Source organism: Rhea pennata, chromosome 26, assembly GCF_028389875.1.
Source record: "Rhea pennata isolate bPtePen1 chromosome 26, bPtePen1.pri, whole genome shotgun sequence".
Lineage (NCBI taxonomy): Eukaryota > Metazoa > Chordata > Aves > Rheiformes > Rheidae > Rhea > Rhea pennata.
The window spans coordinates 5957096-5979334 of NC_084688.1; the positions used below are offsets into that span (position 1 = coordinate 5957096).

Below are 22239 nucleotides of genomic sequence, written 5' to 3' on the forward strand. Positions count from 1 at the left end.
AAACACTCCTAACTTCAGTCAAGAATGATTGCTCTTTAGAGCCAAGATCCCAGTTACGATAATTCCAAAGAATTGTCAGCCCTTTGCTTAGCAGTCTGAGCCCTCTCATTAAGAATTACGGAGTGCAGTTGTTAAGATTATTACACATTATTTAAAAAAGGTTTTGGAACAAAGCAGGGCATAATTTTACATCTGTATTCAATATGCAGGCAAACTGCAGTGTGTGTTCTGCTCTGCCTGTCTCCAAAAGGATATAGGAGAAATAGAGAAGACTGAGAAGAGAACAACAGAGATGCTCAAGTGTGGAACAGCTGCTGTGTAAGGAATTTGTAACGAGTTAGGACTCTTCTATCTGTAAAAGCCACAACAGAGGTGGATAAAAGACAAGTCTAGTAAAATCCTAAGTGGCCCAGAAAGGATGGAAAAGGGCTGATATGTTCACTGTTTCTTCAGACCTAAGAACTGGGGGGGGCATGAAATGAAGCTGGTAGGAACTGGCTCCAAAGACGCTGATTTGTCGAGCTAGGTCCTGTAGGGTGTTCTAGGTCCAAAGTTTACGTGGGTTCAAGGGACTTAGACAAGTTTGTGGAAGAGAAATCTACTGAGGATTATGAAATACATAAGAGCAACGTTTGGCTCAGGAAGTCAACAGGAACAGTTGAAAGCTGGGAAAATAATAAGGAGAAGTGTCCAGCACACATTTTTGCACTCATAGTGCATCCTCTTGACTAATGTTTGAAACTGATTATTGAGTTAGATGGGCATGGGACTGACCTGGTAGAACTGGTAGAAACTGTCTTTGTTTGTTTTTTCAGGTAAATCAAAGACCAAGGAGAACCGCCAGTCAATCATCAATCCAGACTGGAATTTTGAGAAAATGGGCATTGGAGGTCTTGACAAAGAATTCTCAGACATTTTCCGACGAGCCTTTGCTTCTCGAGTTTTTCCACCTGAAATTGTGGAGCAAATGGGTGAGTGTGGTACAGGGCGATATAGCTGGGGTACAGGATGCAGGCCTGCTTTTGGTTTGGAAAGATTGATACCAGCTAACAACCTCATGATGCTGTGATGCTGCCGTTGCTTAGGGATCCAGTGGACTAACAAAGCCTTTTCTTTTCCTGTTGCTCTAAAATGTCTTTCATACTCTTGTTACTTGGCTAGGAAGTGGGACAAAAAAAAAGAACTTGAATATTCAACTCTGTAGAAGAAGTATCTGAGTAGATGAGATGCATGGTTTAACTGAATACTTTTCTGTTGGAACTCAGACACTTCCTATTCTCTTGAATACTTCATTTATTCATAGCAATGAGATTGAATGCTCCCATTTCTGACTTACTGCAGTAGACTGCACAAATCAAAGGAAATTCTGAGTTTAATCTTGCCTTGCATATAGTATTTGTTGTCCCAGCAGTTGCAGTAGAAACCTAGGTCCTTTTCGCAGTGTTAGCCCAATAAATAGAGTATCGTGTGTGACCTATGTTTAGTCAGATTTGAAATGCTGGAGAGGATGCACAGGCAGCACATGTCTTGAAGTTTGTGAAACAAAGCACAGATGCTAAATGCATTTTTTTCTAGGTTGGAAGAAAGAAGGGCAGTCCCAGTACTTTGAACACACATGCTGGCAGGCAAATAAACAGTACTGATTGTAAAAGTACCTCTCAACAGGGAGTATGCAGCTTCAGGAATCTTATTTTGTCACATAAAATAGCTAGGGATGTCTTAACTAGTCTTGTTTCTCTAAATACAATGTTGGTGGGTTTGTGTTTAAACTCTGGATCTGGAGCTATGTATTTTTTTATTTATGCTTATATTTCTTTACCTACCTGCCTTCTCCCCAGAAATAAAGCAATCAAGATTTTGATTGCAAACCAGATTTCTATTAAAAGATATGTCCTGTTTGTGTGTGGCTGTGCACATTTTGTCTGTTCCTAGTGCTGTGGAATTGGTATCAAAGTAACTGTCCTGGGAAGTGCACTAGGTCTTTTCTCACAGTGATTTAAATGCATGAAGAGAAACAAAGAAACTCTGTAGACTAAATCCCATTAGTGCTTGACTCTCTTTCCTGTCTTTTTACTTCATATTGATCTAGTAGCCAAAGCCACCTTGGTTCTCTTGAATTTAGTGGCTGTGAGCAAGTCATAACTTCTCTGCCTCAGTTAGAGAATGTAAAGTGCTTAATTTTGCTAATATTTAGCTGCTCTGCAGAAAGAAGTGAGAAAAATGGTGTTTAGTTATGGAAAGAAAAGCTCTTCTCTCGCCTATATGCTATATGTTTTGTCCAGTTCAGCAATGTTTCTTTGAGCAGGCCTCTGGACAGACCAGCATTCTTTACTTGAAATATTTTGACATTTTGAAGCAACCATCCTGTATCTTCATAGCAGCAGTACAGAGTCCTTAACCCTGACCATGCATGACGATAAAAGATTTAGGTGCTGGGAGTTCTCACCAGTGTCACTTGACCATAATGAGAAATGTACTATTAGACTAGACAGAATTACAGCTTGTTTTCCATTTGCTGTAGCTTCACCTATTCAACTCTGCTGGCTTCATGCTGACTGGTAGCATGCTAACCTGTGAAGTGTCAAGGTAGGATTATATTCTCTTGGTATTATCATTGGCTGAAGTTAACCTGAAAGCTGGATGCTGTTTGGTAATAGTGTGCAGCAGCTAACTTTGTAGGTGGAGGTCTTTCATGGCAACAGGTACCTCTTCAAAAGGTCAGAAAGCCTGCCAGTTACAGTGTGAAGTTGTGGAGCTGCTTTTCAGGGTGTGCTGCTCAGATGGTTCCTCTTGTTAAATGGGATTGCTTAATACAGGAAGAAAAAAGTTCTCTGGAGGACCACTAGTATTTTGATTACCCTGGGCAATGAATTAAAGGTGTGCCCTATTATTTATATAAATACATATACCCTTACTTGTGCATGTTTACACATACTACACAAAGAAACATTTTTTTCTGGTAAGAAGTTAGACTACAAACAGATTTCTCTAGCTCTCTGATTAACCCTAGGGCTAAAAAGCTTATCTGAAATTTGAAAAAACAAAACTTTCTGACATTCATTTTCTTTGCCTTAGTTATAACTTGCTCTTAACTATATTTCAGATCTGAAATGTCAGTGTGACAGCTGTTCACCTTTGTATATAATTTATTGGGAAAGGAAAAGAAAGAATGTGCTTGCTATCTGGTGCTGTAGTACTCACTCACTCCTGGTTTTTGCCCATTGCTCATAGACTGCAACTTCCATGCCAAATGCAATAAATATTTCTGTCCTGTAACTATATGGAGGCTGTAGAGACCCTTCAGAAATTGCATACAATTTGTGTGTGGTTTATCTAACTTCCAAGGAATGTTCTGGATTTGGAGTGTATAAATCAACTTTAGTTAACCATATCATCCAAGGGTGTAAATACTACTTGAAAGCTACGATCTGTGGTTTGTCCAAGAGAAGAAGTCTTAGATCGGCTCCGATTAGTCATTAAGCCTCACTGTAGCTCCCTGCTGCCCCTAAAAGAGTAACTTTCCATATCCTTACCCACACCTTTCCCTTGTGCATACACACCGCCTCCTTTGTGGTTGCTTTGGGCTTGTATGGCTCTGTAAAAACTAATACACCAATTTAAGGTGATTGCTTTTAAGGCTGTACTTTCACAATTGTTTAATGGGGATCCTTTAGTATTATGAACATCAGTGATGCAATTATCTCTCACCTGATGTTTGGCTCTGAAGTTAATAAAGATTTATTTCCATCTCGGCAGTCATAAGCTTATCTGGTAGAGAATCGAGGAAGTATCCTGAGGCAAAAGGGGGATTCCTTTTTAGTGGTATCCGTGAGGCCTCACTGTGGTAGGAATGGTACTTTTAAGGAAAGACACTTTTATTTACAGGGCAGCTGATGGAGGTAAGACAGCAGTTCAGTTACTTTTAACAAAGGACACTTTTAATGTATGTGTGTATGTATTATGTGTTAACTTCATGCATCTTGAAAGCTTTCTGTTGTATTTATTTGTAATAACTGAACAAGAGATACCTGGGTTATTCTAGTCAAAACAGCCTACTCTAGTTGGAGAGGGGGGAAAATATATTTTTAATGGGCTGATCTACACAAGCAGTGTTTTTAGGGAATCCTCCTCTTTTTCAACCCCTTTCCAATTCCCTGTGATGTTTAGCTCAAAGTAAAGCTGTGATGAACTGCAGCCTTTCTACTGCTTCACCTCCACCAAGTTGCTTAAGACTAGTTTTGGTCACTCTTTGTATCTCATCTTCTTTTTCAGACTATAGTTCGTCCTTTGTATTTGATAAATATTATACTTTTATTCCTGCAGATAAGCCTTTTCTTCAAATCCATGCTAAATGCTAGTTCTTTCTGTTGGCACTTTAAATTCAGCTCAATCAGTTTCTTCTGGCATTGTCTTACATTAGGATTGCTGAATATTTACTATTCTCTTTCTCCAACTTCAACAAGTGTTCAACCATTTGGGCTCAAAGTTTTGATACTGAGACTGTAAATTTCAACCAAAAAAGCGCTTTTTTTAAGTCATCAGAAGAGAACACTGGTATTCAACTCTCTTGTTTTCCTTTTTAAAGACCACTCGTGTCTCCATGCATTCTAAACACGATCTCTACTTTCGTGAAGGGAGGGATTTTCATCGCTTACATTGCAAAATGATCACTTTAGAAACCTTCAAAAAGCAGATTTCATATGTATGTGTGCTTGTTTAAATCTAATAACAAGTAGAAAAATGTTTGGCTTGACAGACCACACTTCTGTTGAGAGATTGAAATATAAGCCCTGTTCCTAGTCCTCTCCTGTTACCATCAATACGTGGGTTAAATTAGACATTTTGGAGGTGATTTCCTGTTCTTGGTAACCATCTTACCCTGTGCTCTGACCTCTTGGGATCAGTTAATCTCAATACCCTGTATATTTGAAGTACAACTCGCTATCTAAAAGTGAAGTATTAACAAACACAGCATGAACATTCAAGTTAGCAGATACTCGGATCTTTTTCTTTCTTGTCTTCACTCAACAGGTGGAATCCAATACTCAGTTATTTTCCAAGTTATGTTAGTATCTTAATGTTCTTGAAATACTCGGATGCTGTAAGAGAAAAATAAGATTGGAGAGGATCTCATTTAGTTCATTCCTAAAACAGGATAATGTTTATGAGAAGTCTGTATCAGACATGTTGTCTCACCCGTATACTGAAGTGATAGAAATGCTGGAAGTTCCCAAGATGCCTTATTTCACTCCTTAGAGTATCTTTACTTTCAAAATATTCCAAATGTTTAGTCTCAGTCTTGTAGCAATTTGTACTATAGACAATTGAAATGTTTCTTTGTTTTTTTGGCTTTTATATACTTGCCTGTTCATGTTTCTGTTCAGTCTTCTCAAGGCAAGATCCCAGTTTCTTATTTTCTCTCATAAGCTATGATCTCTAGACTGCTGATCATTGTTATTTCTCTTCCTTGGGTCTTAAAATGCCGTTAAAACAGAGTACAGTAACCATCTGAGGTGCCAAGTAATTCCAAGTAAATTAGCAGAGTTTGTTTGTATCTTGATGGTGTGTTCCTGTTTTTAATCAATATAATTTTTTTCTATTGTTTTGCAACATGCGGTTAATTATTCCTACCCAAATGTAGAAACCTGTGCATTGAAAATGACATTGTTTTCAAATGAATTTTATCCTGCCCTTCAGTGTCTTTGTAGCTGTTGTAGTTTTGTGGTGTGCTTATTAAGTGCATTCTGTTCCATCTTCCAGGCTGTTAGTAAAAGCATGGCATAGCAGTGAATCCAGGGTAGGTCTTTTCTCTTTCCACTCGTGACAATGAGCTGTTGAGAATTGTTTCAAAAATTTCTTTTTTAATTTTGTTTTGTTCCCTCTGTCCCAACCACTTTTCATCTACCTTAACTTCATTCAAGCTGTGTTCCTGTGAGGGTGTGTAAGACTTATTATAGCTTTATGAACGTCTGAATCCCCCTCTACTGATTATTTTATTTGTTTGTTTATTTTCCCTCAACCCCTTCATGACCTGCTATCCTTTCCTAGAGGGAAGTTGTGTCAAACCAATCTAATAAATTCCTTTTGGCAATTATTCATATCCTTGCTTTCTTTTACCTAGTTAAAAATGCTTTGTCCCCGACTTCTTCCAGGAATTAGGTTAGTGACAATTCTATATTTTTCCGACTCTTCTTTTCCCTTTATGAAGTCATGGATGACATTCAGCCTCTTTCCCCCAGAAATGTTTTGTCCATCTTCTACAAAGTCTCAGTGTCTCTGAGATTGTTTCACGCACTCTGAGTGCACTTAGGTGAAAGTCAAATCCAGGTAATCTGCAAGTATCTAATACTTTTGGGCGGTAACTTGTTCTTATACTATTCTATGCTCAGTTCTTGCCTACAGGCTTTAATATTGGCTGGCATTCAGCATGCGAAGTTTTCGCTCAAGTAATAATTATTTAGCAGTTTGAACTTTGCATTGTTGATGGCTTTCTTCTCCACTGAGAAGGGGACCAACACTTTCCTATGTGTTTTCTTTATAACAGTCTTATAAAATGAGCCTCTTCTCACTCTGAAGCATGTGGATCCCTGTGGCCGGTGTGGCTGAATCTGATCACTTAGCTCTTCTTCAGCATACCTGAAGACTTCTGTGTGCACTCTCTGACACCCTTCTTTTCCCTCACCTTCTTCAAATCATAGAGATTGACCTCAGACCACCCAAACTTCCCCCATAGCACAGACTTGAAGGAAGTTATGAAGCCAGTAACATGAGGGAAGGTCGTGTGTGGGTAGATAAATGGTTGAAGGAACAAAGTAGGAATAACTAGTCAGCACTCCTTAATGGAGGAAAGTCACAGTCAAGTTCTGCAGGATTCAGGGCTGTTCAGCAAAGGGAAATATGAACTCCTGCACTTAGGGAGTAATAGCCCCATGCACTAGTACATACTGAGGGCTGACTGGCTGGAAAACAGCTTTGCAGACAAAGACCTGGGGGTCCTAGTGGACACCGTGCTGAACAACAGCCAGCAGCAGCGAGCCTTTGGGGCCAAAAAGCCAACAGCATCCTGGGCTGTTTTAGGAAGAGTGTTGCCAGGTTGAGGGAGGTGATCCTTTTCCTCTACTCAGTGCTTGTGAGACACATTTGGAGTATTTTGTCCAGGTCTTGACTCTTCTCTACAAGAAAGGTATGGACTTATTAGAGAAACTCCAGGGAAAGACCACAAAGGCATTTAGGGAATTGGAGCATCTGTCACTGAGGAAAGTCTGAGAGAGCTGGGATTCTTTACCCAGCAGAAGAGAAGGCTGTGTATAAATATCCATTGGGAGAGTGTAAAGAAGATGGTGCCAGATTCTTCTCAGTGGTGCCCAGTGATAGGACAAGAAGTGATGGGCATGAATTGAAACACAAATAACACGTGTTTATGATGAGAGTGGTTAAACTCTGGTAGAGGTTACCCAGAGAGGTTTTGGAGTCTCCATTCTTGGAGATAATCAGAACTCAGTTGGATGTGATCCTGGCCACTTGCCCCAGCTGACTCTGCTGGAGCTAGGGGGTTGAACTAAATGATCTCCAGAGATCCTTCCAACCTCAACTATCCTGTGAGCCCGCAGAAGGATCTTCCAAGCCTGAGCCACTCGGTGGTAAAAGACCTGGTGAAACTCTGTGTCAATCAGTGAAAATCAATGTGCCTGAAGTAAAAAAAAATCCTTGTAAACTTGTAAAAGCTGGATTCTGAGCTAACTTTCCATTTAAGAGCAAAATTTTGGGGCTATAATAGATATAAAAAACACCTGCTCAAAGCTTAATGGGAGCCATTCAATTTCTACCTGAACTTTAAGAATTCTTAAGAAAAAATAAATCAAAAACTAATGTAGAATTTAATTATGCCACTATATATCTGTGTTTTGTTCCTATTTGGAATGCTGGATGCAATTCTGGTCTTCACTCTCAAAAAGGATGTAGTAAAACTGGAAAAGGTTTGGAGGAGGCCTTCAGGATGATTAGAGTGGAAACCCTTCTTTGCAAGAAGAGAATCAGCTTGAAGATCTTCAGCTTTGGAAAGAGACAAATGGGATGGATGTGAGAGAGAGCTACAAAATTCTGCATGGCCAGGAAGGAAAAATATTTGCTCTTTCAACACAGGAGCATGAACATGAAGCAAAGTTTGCAAATGGCAGGCTCAGAATAAAGGGAAGGGGCTCTTCATGAAATGTGCTGCAAGGAATTCCTGTGTTATCTTACAGAAGCTGTAAGTGAGAGAATTTTGCAGGTTCGGAGAGAAACTAGAGATGGACATGGGAGAGAAATCCCTCAGTAGTTTCTTAAAACATAGGGAATGTTTTTCAGGAGATGCTCGAGCTGTGTGTGGTAGGAGGTGGGGGAGAGGTATTTTTGTAGCAGGTGCTTGTCTTGGTTTCATACACTTCTGTGTTGATGGCTGGTCATCATCATCAGATACTAGGCTGTAAAGACTTTTGCTCTCACTTCATGTGGCTATAGTTACGTTCTTTAATTAGCAGACATCACTATTTATTGGCAACCACAATTTTGCTCTAGTTAGAAAACTGGGCCTTGGGACATCCAGTGACCTTGTTAGGCTCAGACTTGTTTATTCTGTAATGCTTCGTGGGTAAGTATTCCATAAAGTATTTATAAATTACATAATATTGACTTTATAGGTAGATAGAAATGATCCAGCTTTACTTTACTTCAAAGAGTAGAGAATGCTGAGGAGATTTATAGCTATTAACACCCAGGTGGGATGTGAATATAAACATCAAGCACTGTGTTCTGCACTGCATCCAACGAGTCCGCATAATATTCATCTTAAATTAGCTACATTTTTGTAACTCATCTATTAAGAGGCAAAGGTGTTTGCTCTTTTTTGCTGGAGTGGTGACCTCTTCTAGAGATAAGTTTACTTTGTATACATACTTATTGCAATGCCTTTTTTTGAGTCATGATTTTGTTTGTGTCGCCAAAGGCATTGTGTTGGAAGCCCCTTTAAAGCTGATTTATTTTCCTTTTTTAGCATGTTCTATCAGGAATTGATAAATGTCCTATTGCTGCCCTAAATCTAATTATTGCTTCCTTATACATACATTAAAAAACTTCTCACATATATATATGAATAAATAAAAGATATGGTGAGAAAGCTGGGAGATGGTTTTCGAAGGTCTAGAAGGAAGTTACTGACTTGCATGTCCTCTCCTTAGAGTAGCAAATGATTTGTTACATCAAACAAATCATTTTCATCTTATGTTGAAGGTCCACATAAGATAAAAACTTCTGTTTAAAGTGTAGCCTTTTGCTAGTGCCTGCTTTGAGTTAAAAACAGAAGCAAGTTACTTCATACCTGACGGTATCACGTATACCCTACACGAAGATTAACTGGAGGTGGTGATCTGGGCTAGAATAATGGTAGGTTTATGGGATGAGAGGAGGGGGAAATTCCACCCAACCATGTTAATGGAAAGTCGGGTCTATGTGGGAGGTGAGGTCCAGGCACCCTAATCTTATTCTAACCTGCTTCAAGATTAATGTGAAAAGATAAACATCTCTCCCTGATGTATTGAGGATCAATATTTTACTATCGATGTAGATTCCTGATAGGTGCATCTGAACGATACAATCGCACCAAAATGCTTTGATTTTAATGAAAAGGGGAATTCTGCTCCCAAGTAGAAAGTGCGTATTATACTAAAACATTTCTTCTGATCTTTCAAAGAAATGAATAGTGAAAAATGAACAAATAAACTTCATTTTATCTTTGGGGAACTGATATTCTGGTTCAAAGTGTTTGACTTCTTTTGGGGACATTAGTAATTATCCCATTCTTACCAGTTTTCATGATTTTCCCCTAATAGTTTGCGTAGAATGTTTTCCGTGCAGATTTTGCAGTTCCTGTTGATGTACCTATTCAGTGTTTAACCATATGTCATTAGATTGTATAATTAAGTATCCCATTACAGGAATGACCTTTGATTTGGAGCCCTGTTGGTTAGGCTAACAAGTTAGAGATGTCTGCGCTGCTAATAATTTACGTTTATAATATTCTCATAATAGTATTGACATTTGGCTACATTGGTGAAATCAGCAAAGTGGAGATAAACTTAATCAAAATTCCTGTGTGGTGCATGGGATCCCACTGTGATTTGAGACTTAACATTTGTAGTTTGTCATCACCTGTCTATTTTAATAAAGTCCTACTTATGTTTAAAACTTTAATTTTAGCTGGGTGAATGTAGTCATGCAAGGAAATCTCTACTGGAGTAGCTTGTGGCAATTTTATTTTAAGAGGAACTAACTGCTTTGGTTTCAAGGATGTTTTTTCCACTTGAGCAAGAGTCAGCGCCCACTTAATGCTTTCCATGTTCAGTGTATATTCAGTGTGAACCAAGTCTTATGGTTTGTTATGTCTTTGATGTTCAGATGTGGGGGAACATGTGTGCCTGTTGTTAGTTGCTGAAGAGAAAACATGGCCTGTCCCATGGTGGTCCAGCCTTGTCTTTATGAGGTTCAACAGTTAGATGTCAGGTTGTTTCTGAGATCTGAAACCTGCTGTGTCCTACAGTTGATCTTTTTGCTCTAGTGGGATGAGTAGCTAATGGCCTAGTAAAGTGTGAGGACTTTGGCAGGTAGGAAGCTGAAGCAGCAGGCTAGCTTTGTCCAGCCTTCTTTTCTTCTCTCTTTTCAGCAACTTTTTTTTTTTTTTTTTTTTTTCCCGGGCTTATCATGATGAGACATGACGCTTTCTCATGGTAAGTTTGAGTACAAAGAGAGGAAAATCCTGTGAGGCTTTTTTAAACAAATCTGTCCAAAAGCTGAGATAAGACTTCAGGTGCAGTGTGCTAGTGCTTTGTTAAGACTGCATTTATTCACAGGGAAATTTTGGGGCTTTTCAAGAAGTTCACTTTGCTTTGGGCTGCAGAAGAGAAAATTCTAGCAGGTATAACTAGGTTATAAGTCCTCCTAGGAGAGAGCCTTTTTATTGCAGGAAAGCTAGAAAAAAATTACGATGAGACCATTCCCTGTGGTGTGGTCTTTTTTTTCTTTTATTTTTTTAAAGGGTGTTAGAGAAAAATGAAATTGTAAAGTACAATTTCCATGCCTCCTACGTGCTGGTAGCCTTTTGATAGCCTCTCTCGCTGGAGCACTGAGGAGCTGTCTGGGCATCAGCAAGTTTCTGTGCTTGGGATTTCTCTTCAAAGAATCACTCATCATCCAAATCCTCGTTTTTGCTGTTCGGCTACATAGGTGATCATGTTCCTCCACAAAACACGTTAACAATAACTTTCGTGACATTGATTTGACAGGAATAGCTTTTAATTTATCCGTACCTTATTTGTTCATGTGTGAAATTAGTCTTTACTGACAGTATATTTTGTTCATGGTTTTGACTCCTGGATGCCTGAAAGTTGACTAATGAATTCTTCTAAACTGCCTCTCATTTTCTTTCTTTCTTTCTTTTTTCTTTTTTTCTTTAGTAAGACTTTTCCCTGGGGAGAAGCCCAGAAAAAGCTTTGAGCTTTACTGCTGTGCTCACCGGTGCAGTACTGTTGCTTTCTGAGGTTTTGATAGGCGTCAAAAACTCCTCATTATGTTGTTCTCTTGCAACTTCATTTCAATCTATCATGAATAACGTGGAAAAGAGGGAGCAGTGTGTGCAGATCATAATAAAGATTTTTGTACTGAGCAGTTATTCTGACTGAAATCTTTATTATCTGGGAATAAATGAAATGAAACCACAGCTGAGTATGGCTAAGTGAATACAAGAGATGTACTTGTTCCTTAAATGCAGATCTTTCTCTTGAGGGCTCTGCCACAGGGAGGGCTCTGTGCTAGCAGGGCGTGCTAGATGGGGAAGAACTTATCTAGTCAAGTTGGAAACCAGGATGGAAAGACATGACAAGTAACTTGATGTGCCCAAGCTCATTGAGCTTTTGATAATGCTAAGAAGTGAGCTCAGGTCCTCCAGGTCTAAGCTCAGTGCCATCACAGGTTGCTTCATTTCTTTGCTGTTAATGTATCTCTTAAGCACTGCAAGACTCTTGTTACGTGGTTTACATGCTTTAAAAAGTCAATCAGCAGGAATGTAATCTCCTAAAATAAACACATTATGAATGTCATCTACTGCATGGAACTGTTTCTGCTAATATATTGCTTTTTTCCTCAATTAATATCTAAAAGTCTTTAAGGTTTTAGATTGATCCAATTCTTCTTGAGACAAAATGGAATTTTTCGTCTTCCAATTTAGTCATATCTTGTGTTCCTTGCTTGTTTTCCACTCTATGTGTGTGAGGGTTTTGTGTGGCAGTAGGAGGGAGAAAGAGAGAGCTCCTGAATTCCCTACCCTGGTAAATAAACACTTGTGTTCAAAGTGGAGATCCTTGCTAATGAAAACTGCTCGGTACTGCTCAAGTGTGCTGTTCGCTGTAGGGTCTGCTGGATAGAGCTACCTCAAGGTCTCTCTCCATGGGATGCCCTGTAGGTTTGGGAGGCGAGGATGATAGTGATACACATATATAGATATAGAGAAATATAGAGAAAAGGCAGTAAATGCCGAGCTTCGTCAACTTGCTGTTGGTGCTGTGCATGGCTAAACATTGTAAAACGTGAGAGGGAGGTCTTGTGCCTTTGTGGGTTGAGCAGTTTGCTGTCTGCATGTCTTGCTTTCCCATGGGCAAGGTGAAGAGATAGTGAGGAACTAATATTTCTAGTTGTGCTTGACACTGAGTAGTAAGAAATAAATTACTAAAATATCTGCTGTGTCCTGAGTGTGGAAAATAAATGTGTTTACTCATAATTTTCCAACTGAAAAATAGAAAAAGGAGGTCTACTGGAAATACAAGGATCTAGGGAAAAAAAAAAGTTATTTATTTCTCTTTTCTACTTCTTCACCATTCTGTGACCAGACAATATCCAAACTTGCTCTTCTACTGAAGCAATCTTCTACGTGTCGCTGTCTTATAAATCAGGCAATATATTGCTTATGTCTCCTTTCTTCTGCAGCTTATTTCTATTTTCCTTGGCTACTCCCAGAAAAAAGATTTTGTCTTCATGCAGTTACTTTTGCTATTTGGCTAAATGCTGATAGTCTCTTTAATGAAAACCAACTTCATCATAGATATATGCTTGTGCCACCACCTCCTTTAGCACAGTATAAGGCAGAGCATAAAATACTCAGACATGAGGATTTTCAGACAATTGATAAAATACATCTGGGGCTCACAAGCTGTATATCCAAAATTCCATGAATTTTGTAGGAAAACCTTCCTTGTTTTCACTTGGGAACCTCTTTCAAGCAGTTGTGTGTAAGCTTAGGAGACTTGAGCCTCATTTTTAATTTGAACGTGTTCAGCATTAGATTGCATCCATTGGGTCTGCTGTTTTCCTAGAGGAGAGAATTTTGATGTTAGTGCTCATAGATTGTAATTGAAGTCTTATTATTTTATTTGAATAAATGAAACTTTTTCTGTCTAGTTACAAGTCAAGCTTTCTAGGCCTCTGATGGTTATAATGGTTCTTACGAAGCCTTTTTCAATTTTCCAAATATTTTTTCCCAAAAAACTTGAAATCAGAACTAGATGTATTCCATGTGGGACTTTTTAAAGGCCTATGCAGGGGTAAAAAGTTAGGCAATATTACATGGTGTTTTTTGCTTTCTGATTCAAGAATCATATTAGTCTGGTTTATCTAAACCTACACTGGGAGTTCACATTCAGCTGAGTAACTTTGCGGATTTGATGCTTTTCTTTTTTTTTTTTCCTTACACACTTGAAAATTGAACTCAACTGAAACTCTCTTAAAAAGAAAGATTACCTTTGTATGTGCTGTATGTCCCTCTAGGAGAAGAGAAAAATAAACCAGAGTTAGCACGTTTGTCCTAAATTGCTGGTGTATCTGCTTGGCATTCAAGGTGTATGGTATTTAAAAAAGCATCTGCAATCCCTTGCTGTCTGGAAATGACCAGTGTCCTAGGACATACCTGTTGTGTTTTGTTGGACTTGTTCACCTGTTCGTCTGACCCTTGTTTACCAAGTGGTCTCTGTTGCTTTGTACTGCTGACCTGAAGTTGTCCTTCAGGCTCTCAGCTGTTGACTTAGCATGCCTAATGTATGGAAGAGTATTCATGCTGTTCTATGAATTATTTTTTGCTGGCCGTTGCAATCATTGGAATGATGTGGATGTGGTCTAGCAATCCTGCGTTTGTATCTCACTGATGTAGGCGCTGAACGGAGCTAAGGCTAATGCACATCTCGATAAGTGCTTTGTAAAAGTACCCCTATTTTAAATAGCAATTCCCTCATCACTCTATTGCTCTTTCCTATGTTAGCCTGCTTTCTAAACTTGTTCTCTCTTGTTCTAGGCTGCAAGCATGTGAAAGGTATTCTCTTATATGGACCTCCAGGCTGTGGTAAAACACTCATGGCTAGACAGATTGGCAAGATGCTGAATGCCAGAGAACCAAAGGTGGTCAATGGTCCAGAAATCCTCAATAAATATGTAGGCGAGTCTGAGGCCAATATCCGCAAGCTGTTTGCTGATGCAGAAGAAGAGCAAAGAAGGGTAATGTAAACATAGATAAATAGCATGGTCAATATGAATGTGCGTAAGGAATGACCAGAAAGGAAGTTTATAATCAGAAAATTGCTGCTTGCATTAAAAGACTGAGTCACTGCTTGGCTCGTGATTGTGGTTACTCACTGCAAGTCGCTAAATATTAGTGTTCTACAGATACACACAGTACTGGTTAAAAAAAAGAAAAAAAATAGAACCAGAAAAGGTAGCCTGTCTCTTAGCTAGCCATGCTTGAGCCCAGGGTGAGAAGAAATGCCCTGTGCTGAAGATAGACAGTTTGTTTAGCTTTCATGCAGAGTTATTTTAAAGTAATGTGGTTAGACCCATCCTAAACAAGTGATGAAGCCTTGAGTTGCTATTGTATATGATGGCTCTGCGTCATGTTTTTTGTGGTTACATTATATTATACAGTGCATCAGCTGCTCAGAAAGTGGTTAAAAGTGGGATGCTAAAAGTTTTGCTCCTTTTTAAAATTTGGAACCAGTGAGTCTAGTTGGATTTTTGCTAGTGAATTCAGATGGTAAATAACATAGCATGAGTGAAAGCATAAGCTTTCCTGGCTTCAAGATTTTGGGTTACATAACTATAGTGTAAATATAGTTTAATCGAATGTTTTTAAAGCATTGTAAGCAATACATTACTAATTTTTATCAGCAGAAAATTAATGAATAAGAATTTTGTCTTGAAACGAGAGAATATGAATCTTCAAAAATGGAAATGGAGTCAAAGACTCTGTTTTTACCAAATTTGCTTTTTACCCAATACTGAAGATTGGGCTTTTGATAGCTAGTGATAGTTTGAAGGTGTAAATACTTTTTTCATTTGTGCTGTGGATCCCTTAATTTTGCTACAATTTTTTTGGTAAAGAAAAGACAATTTCGGTAAGCGACAGTTAAATATAGAGAAATCTTTTCAGAATACGGTACCAAAGGACATTGTGTCCCTTAATTTTAGTTAAGCCTAACAACATTGCACATTTTGATAGTGGCTTGGTATTATTTAATTTTCTTCTGCAATAGACTTGTTAATCAGTAAGTTGGCTTTGCATGGGAACCCATACAGATACACACAATCTCCTTCTCTCCGCTTGTTGCAATATAACTGAAATCTGTGAGCTCCTTTTCCTTTGCAATAACACACCTGTTAAAATAGACTTTATATTGGCTGGAGGGGATGGTCCTGATGACAAGCTGAGAGATTAGAAAGGTCTCGAAAAGGTTGGTATTGTAATGACTTGTATCTGGGGCAGATTGCCAGTGACAGCATGTTCACCCAGTATTAACATGGTCTCCACTGTCCACAGAAGACGTTAAAGAAGTGAAATTTGAAGGGGAAAAGCTTCATAATACATAGATGCGGTCACAAAAAGTATCCTGTTCTCTTACCAGCTGCAAGTGCTTCACCTTTGAGTGAACCTGGAAATAAGCAGTTCTGTTCCTGAATGGCACAGAATGAACGGACCCCTCAATAACATGAAGAACAAAGTTACTCTGGCAAGCAAATTTCCAGTTTTAGTACAACTTAGGGTATATCTAGCATCAGGTGCATCACTCCACAGATGTGCTTTGTTCTTTGTCTCCCTTTCAGGGGGATTTTCTGGATACTAAGTACTGTGACCCTCTGTCTGGGCTGCCTGCTCCAACTTTGGGACTGTGTTTTTGCTGTTCAGGCTAGTCCTGTCCCTTGAGCCTCAGCTTCTCATATCATTGCCAACTATAAAGTCCTATATTTGGACAAAGCCTGTCAACAACACAGTTTTGGAGAATGGTATCCCGTGATTCTGGAAAGGGGTGTAATACAGAGCATGTGATATTAAAAAAGCACATTGAGATACCAGTGTTTTGTATCTCCATGGCTGATCTTGTTGAGAAGTTATTGTTTTGATTGGATTACTTTCAGTGATGACTTGCAGCATTCCTGACATGTTTTTCTCTCCAATAGCTTGGAGCAAACAGTGGTGTTCATATCATCATTTTTGACGAGATTGATGCAATCTGCAAGCAGAGAGGGAGCATGGCGGGTAGCACTGGAGTCCACGATACCGTTGTAAACCAGTTACTGTCTAAAATTGATGGAGTGGAGCAGCTCAATAACATCCTAGTCATTGGTATGGTGGTCCTGTTTGTCTTGTTATGGGATCTTGTGGAAAATCATTGAAATTTTGCTTACTGCATGTCACCTAAACGATTGTTAATGGTATTGGATGTGTTTAAACTCATCCAAACGTCAGAGTTTTAAAGCAAAATGGTAATGTAGCAGGCTGGTATTGCTGCTTTTATTTGCAAGGAGATGAGGAAATTGTTAACAGGTGTTTCATAGTTTAAGAAAGCAAGCAAGAAATGGTGTGTACTGATGTATCAGCCTATGAAGATCTGGGGCTTCTCTGTGCTGTCTGGTTGTCCTGGTTCCATGAGCCCTGCCCGTAGTCTCTCATTCTGCTTAAATCTGGCATGTGTCAGACCCAGCTGGCTCAGTGCTGCAGTGTGTGCACATGTATCTCACTGCTAATATAAGTTGCTATAATACCTGTTATTTCATGAATTCCTCTGATGATATGAGCTGTTCAATTAAATTCTCAAAGGAATGGCTGTCCACTACAACCTTATTCTAGATGGCCTGAGACTTACTTTCGCTGTCCTGTGGAGCGTGTGACCCTTTCGTGCCCCATGCTTGCCTTTACCATTAGTAATAGGTAGGACTCAGAGCTGGGGAAAACCTGCTCTGCCATAGTCAAGCCTCTTAAAGCCATGAAAGTCTCTTTGCTTAGACTCTGGTTTGATCCCTGTTGCTGTGACTGCTTCAGTGCATGACATTCCCAGTATTTCTGGAGATGGGTATATTTTGTTTGTTTTCTGTGGAGACTCCCTGAGTCTCCTCTTATACTCCTATGGAGTATATTCAGGAGCTGGAGTCCTAGCTGGTAAGCTTAGCAAATGCTTATTTTGGTTTCAACTTTACATTTAGGAATGACCAACAGACCTGACCTGATTGATGAGGCTCTGCTGAGACCAGGGAGACTGGAAGTGAAAATGGAGATTGGTAAGAAGGCTAGTGTATGTCAATACATAAACTCACAGGTAGTTAAAACAGTAAAGCAGACGTCTGTCCTAGTGTGAACGATTGACCAGAACAGCATACCTGGTAAACTTTATGCAGCTCCGCCTATAATATTTTATCGGAAAATGCATTTTTTTTGCATAAAATGATAATAGTGACTTTCACTTCAATAATTGCAAATGCTAACAGCATTGGCTAAATATTCTAGACCTTCTGAAATCAGTAGGTCTGGGTCACATGCATCAGTGGTTCAAAAAGCAGGCCAAAGAACTCTCTTAGCAAGTTATTCTAGTGAGCTGGAAAAGACCAATGTTTTTTAGTAGCATTTGAAAAGGATTTTTGTAATTGTACATATCTGCCTGGCACCATTCCCAGATCTAATAACAGAATATGTGATAATGTAGGATTTAGTGAGAAATTAGGCCCAGATCAAATTAGATTCATGCCTGCAGGTGCAAATGTTTAGTTTAGAAGAACCTATAAAGCATTTTTCTCTAACACTGCGTGCACGCACACACACATGGGCGTGCATGCACACACACACACATGGGTGTGCACACAATATTTCCTCTGCTCTGAGCGAGGCTCTGAGGATTACAAAAATAAAAAACATGTCTTGAACTGTAATAAGCTCTATGAAGAGAGTAGGCAAGGCCGAGAGCATCGCTAACATCCTTGTCCTTTCAATTACAGAGAATTAGATGAAAATGTCCAGATAATCCTAAAAATCATATGGTACTGTACTGCAGAGGAAGGCAAAGGAGATTATAATTGTCTGTGCTGGTCTGAACTGCTGGGGAATTCTTGAAATCTGATCTCTCAGTTTAATCTTGAGAGCTCACTGGGGACTTTTTTCCTATCGTTAAAGGGTAACTTTACTCTTTCAAAGAGTCAGAAAGAGGAAAGACTTTTTGTGATAGCTGCAAAGGGAAGATTTTGGGCAGAACAAAGAACGAGGAAGTGAGACTGATGGCTACTGAGGCAGCCACAGAGATAACCCAGGCAGTGAGAACTGATCGTGTTAAGGCCATCCTAGAGTATTGTAGGATGCTGTTTATATCAGGCCGTACTATATATGTAGCTCATGGAAGATGGAAGGACAAGATATGCAACATAAGCACTAGCTGTGACTTAAAATCATGTAGAGCACATACATTGTGGGTACTTTCAAATATGCAGGAGATTATGATACAAAGACATTCATTTGAATGAAGGAAGAATATTAGAAAGGACCTGTGCTTCTTCCTGGCATAATACAAAAAAAGGGTGGGAGGGGAAATTGGGTAAATAAGTGTATAGCTGTGCATAGAGAATTAATAGAGGTCAGGCAGGTAGACAGTAATGAGAAAGGATTAACACTGATTAAAAATTAGCCACAGTCTTTCCAAACTAATACAGCTTCAAGGAGTTGAAGGAAAGACTTCGGTAAAGAAAGTGTGTTTGAGGTTCTCAGATAAAAAGCTTTGTCAAATATTCTACTTAAAAGAATGAATTGTGGGGAGAAATAGCCTTTGGATGTGAGCAGAGGAAAAGGCTCTGCCGCAGTTGCGGTGCTGAGGCACTGGTTGACGTTCATTCTGTTTAAAATCTCAGGTTTGCCGGACGAGAAAGGTCGATTTCAGATTCTTCATATCCACACAGTACGGATGCGAGAACATCAGCTGCTGGCTGAAGATGTGGACATTGGAGAACTGGCAGTTGAGACTAAAAACTTCAGTGGTGCTGAATTAGAAGGTTTAGTTCGGGCTGCACAGTCTACCGCTATGAACAGACACATCAAGGTCAGTCCTACTGCCTCTCACTGGGGCAAAGAGAAAAAAACTGTCTGTGGAGTCTTTTCTTGAATGTTTATGTTTCAGCATGTCTTAGGAGATGGTTTTCATTAACTTACATCTTTCATCTCCTGACCTGAGTGGTTCTTAGTGCCTCAGTGGGAATGGAAGATAATTATCTGTTGGTATATTTTATGAAAATTGAAAAGAAACCCGGGAAAGAAGAGTAGGAAGTGAAATATCGGAGGAATTTCTGCCACAGCGTGTGCAGCTCCATATATTCATAAATGATCTGGAAAGAGGGGAGGAATAGCAAGGTTACAAGCTTGCAGCTATTTGTGGTTATAAAGATGAAGGTCACCTGTGGAAAAGTGCAGAGGAATATGAAATACTGAGTGGATGGACAAGACGTAATCAGCGTATTTAAGTGTACAAGGAAAAAGAATTTTGAAATGTATAGGCAGTGATAGGGACTGAACTGACCATTGCTTGGGGGCAAGTTCTTCAAATTATTATAATCTTGAAATATCAGCTTAGTCCTCATCAGTCAAAAAAACGCCAAATGCAGCATTAGAAATTACTAGCAGAGATATAGAGAGCAAAAATGAAGCCGTGATTGTATTGTGGATAAATCCCTGGTGTGTTTGCATCTTCATTACTCTATGCAGTCCTTTGGCACCCATCTCAGAAATCACATGGGAAAGAATATGGTAGTTGGGATATGGAATGAGTTAGGATGCCCAAAGGCAGTGGAGAAGGTCAAAGGTATAGGAGGGTTTTCATAGGAGGAAGGATTAGACTAGGATTTTACATCCTGAAAAAATATGGTGAAGGTATATAAAAAGTCTGTAACATCATAAGTGGACTGAAGTCAGTGAATTGGGAATGATTGTTTACTGTTTTCTAATACACGAGCTTGGAGGAGAGCGATTGATACCAGCTGGGCCAGATTCAAAGCAAAGAAAAAAACCACCAAACATTGTGTGAAGAACTATTTAAGCTGTGCAACTCATTACTCCAGGATGTCGTTGATGCTGAAAGCTTGTCTGAGTTCAGAAAGTGCTTGTACAGTGTCTTCAACTAAGAACTCCCTTGATGAAAGTCTTAGTGTTCATAGAGATCTCTAATGTTCTCAGTTTCCTCCGTTCCAGAAGATTGCTTTGGTTTCCTAAGTTTGCTGATTATTGGGGTCAGTGTATCTTTAACTGGCGAGAAGTTGTGAGGGCCATGAAATGTCAGGTTATATTAATCCAAATGCAAAACGTGGTATTTGACAGTGTTGAAATATGAGATAATTAATTCATAAAGACAGTGGCTGAAAGATAGAGCCCCTCTGCTCTAGTGGCCAAGATTTGGTGTAAATCACTGTAGAGAAAAGCTTTCAACATCAGTACCGACAGCGCTCACGTGTTTTTAAGCAAAAAGGCTATTCAGCCTCAGATATGAAGAAGGGAAACCACTCTTTTGTTTACACTTGGCTGCTTAAACGTTTCTATCTAGGAGCACTCTACTTAAAAGAAAAATGGCTCCTGCTGCTGCTCTTTGCAACCATAGTAGTTGAAAAGCTATTAATTGGATCTCATAACAGCAACACAGAAGTGTCAAGAGTTTCTCTAAATTCTTGTATTTTGACTCAAAAAAAAAAGAAACCTTCCAGCACCTCCAGATATATTTGCATGCCTTAACGAACAAAGCATTTTTCTTAAATAATTAATTTTGCTTATAGTTGATGCTTTTTCATTACTTGAATATTAGGTGAGGCTGGGAGCCACTGGTGTTTTGCAAAGTTCCGCGTTGTACCAAACTGTCACAGGGGGAGAAGAGAACATGACAATGTGCGAATATAAAAGGGCGATCTCCTCCTTTAAGCACGTGATTGGAAACTTAGTAACATATGCATGTGGGCACACTTCATTTTTCTTTCCCAAGACTTTGATACAGTATTTTCGATATTCTTATCATTCATTGTGAGGTTGTTTTCAGCCAAGTGATGTACTAAGGTATTTCATTCTCTCCTGTAAGTATTGCAGAACTTAAAATATACATTATAAGCCTGACCTAGTTTTCAGAAGCACCTATGTGAAGCAAGAACACATACTGCGTTTGAAAATATGTGGAATGGTTCTTCTGAATCATTTAAGCTCTGCTGATAATCTCTCAAAGTGTGTGTTACAAAATAAAATGCATAACTTCTTGAAGGCTATGACAGAAAGAAAGGCTCATACTTTTAGGAATACATTAACTATGTGTTTCAAGTACCTTTGTTTCCCTCTGCACAGTAGTAAAGCGAGCAACCTGTCCTAAAGATCCACTATATTGATGTATTTGACATCCTGTTTTTCTGCTTGGTGGGTGCTTTTGTGAGAAGGGACACTGTCGTTTCGGCCATCCTCTGGTTATAATAATTTGTTTGGCACAGTATCTTTATTTAAAATGATTGCTGGGTTGCAGGGCTTGCTGTTCAGAAACTGTTTCTGCCACTCTATAAGACAGGCACAACGTGAATTTTTCTTCCCACGCCAAAGCGATGTGCTCGTTCTTGTGGGTCATCCTGATCAGAAGAGGATGTCTTTCAGACACGTCTTTGAGAGTGATTGTTGTTATTCTCGTCCACCTGCTCAGTCTTAGCCCAAGGTTACAGAGACCAGCAGAGCTATCTCCGTGGTCATCTAGCATCAGGAGCCAGTTTCCTTCACTTGAACTTTTATGGCAATTCCTTAACACAGATCATGGCTCCAATAGTCTCACTTGCTAGTTGGAATTTCTTCCAAGAAATGTCATGAAATCCCAAATTTTTGTCTCTTGAGATCATGTAGGGCCACAGAACTCT

General features: G+C 39.3%; 1 protein-coding gene across 4 annotated transcripts in view; it reads left to right on the top strand.

Moving 5' to 3' along the window:
• Positions 1-22239, top strand: part of NSF (N-ethylmaleimide sensitive factor, vesicle fusing ATPase) — an 81199-nt gene that overhangs the window by 33681 nt on the left and 25279 nt on the right. For all 4 annotated transcript variants that reach the window (XM_062595554.1, XM_062595553.1, XM_062595555.1 and 1 more), the window contains 5 exons: positions 816-971; positions 14369-14568; positions 16522-16687; positions 17545-17619; positions 19231-19418. In XM_062595554.1, coding sequence (XP_062451538.1) covers positions 816-971; positions 14369-14568; positions 16522-16687; positions 17545-17619; positions 19231-19418 — 785 coding nt within the window. The remainder of the gene's footprint in view (positions 1-815; positions 972-14368; positions 14569-16521; positions 16688-17544; positions 17620-19230; positions 19419-22239) is intronic.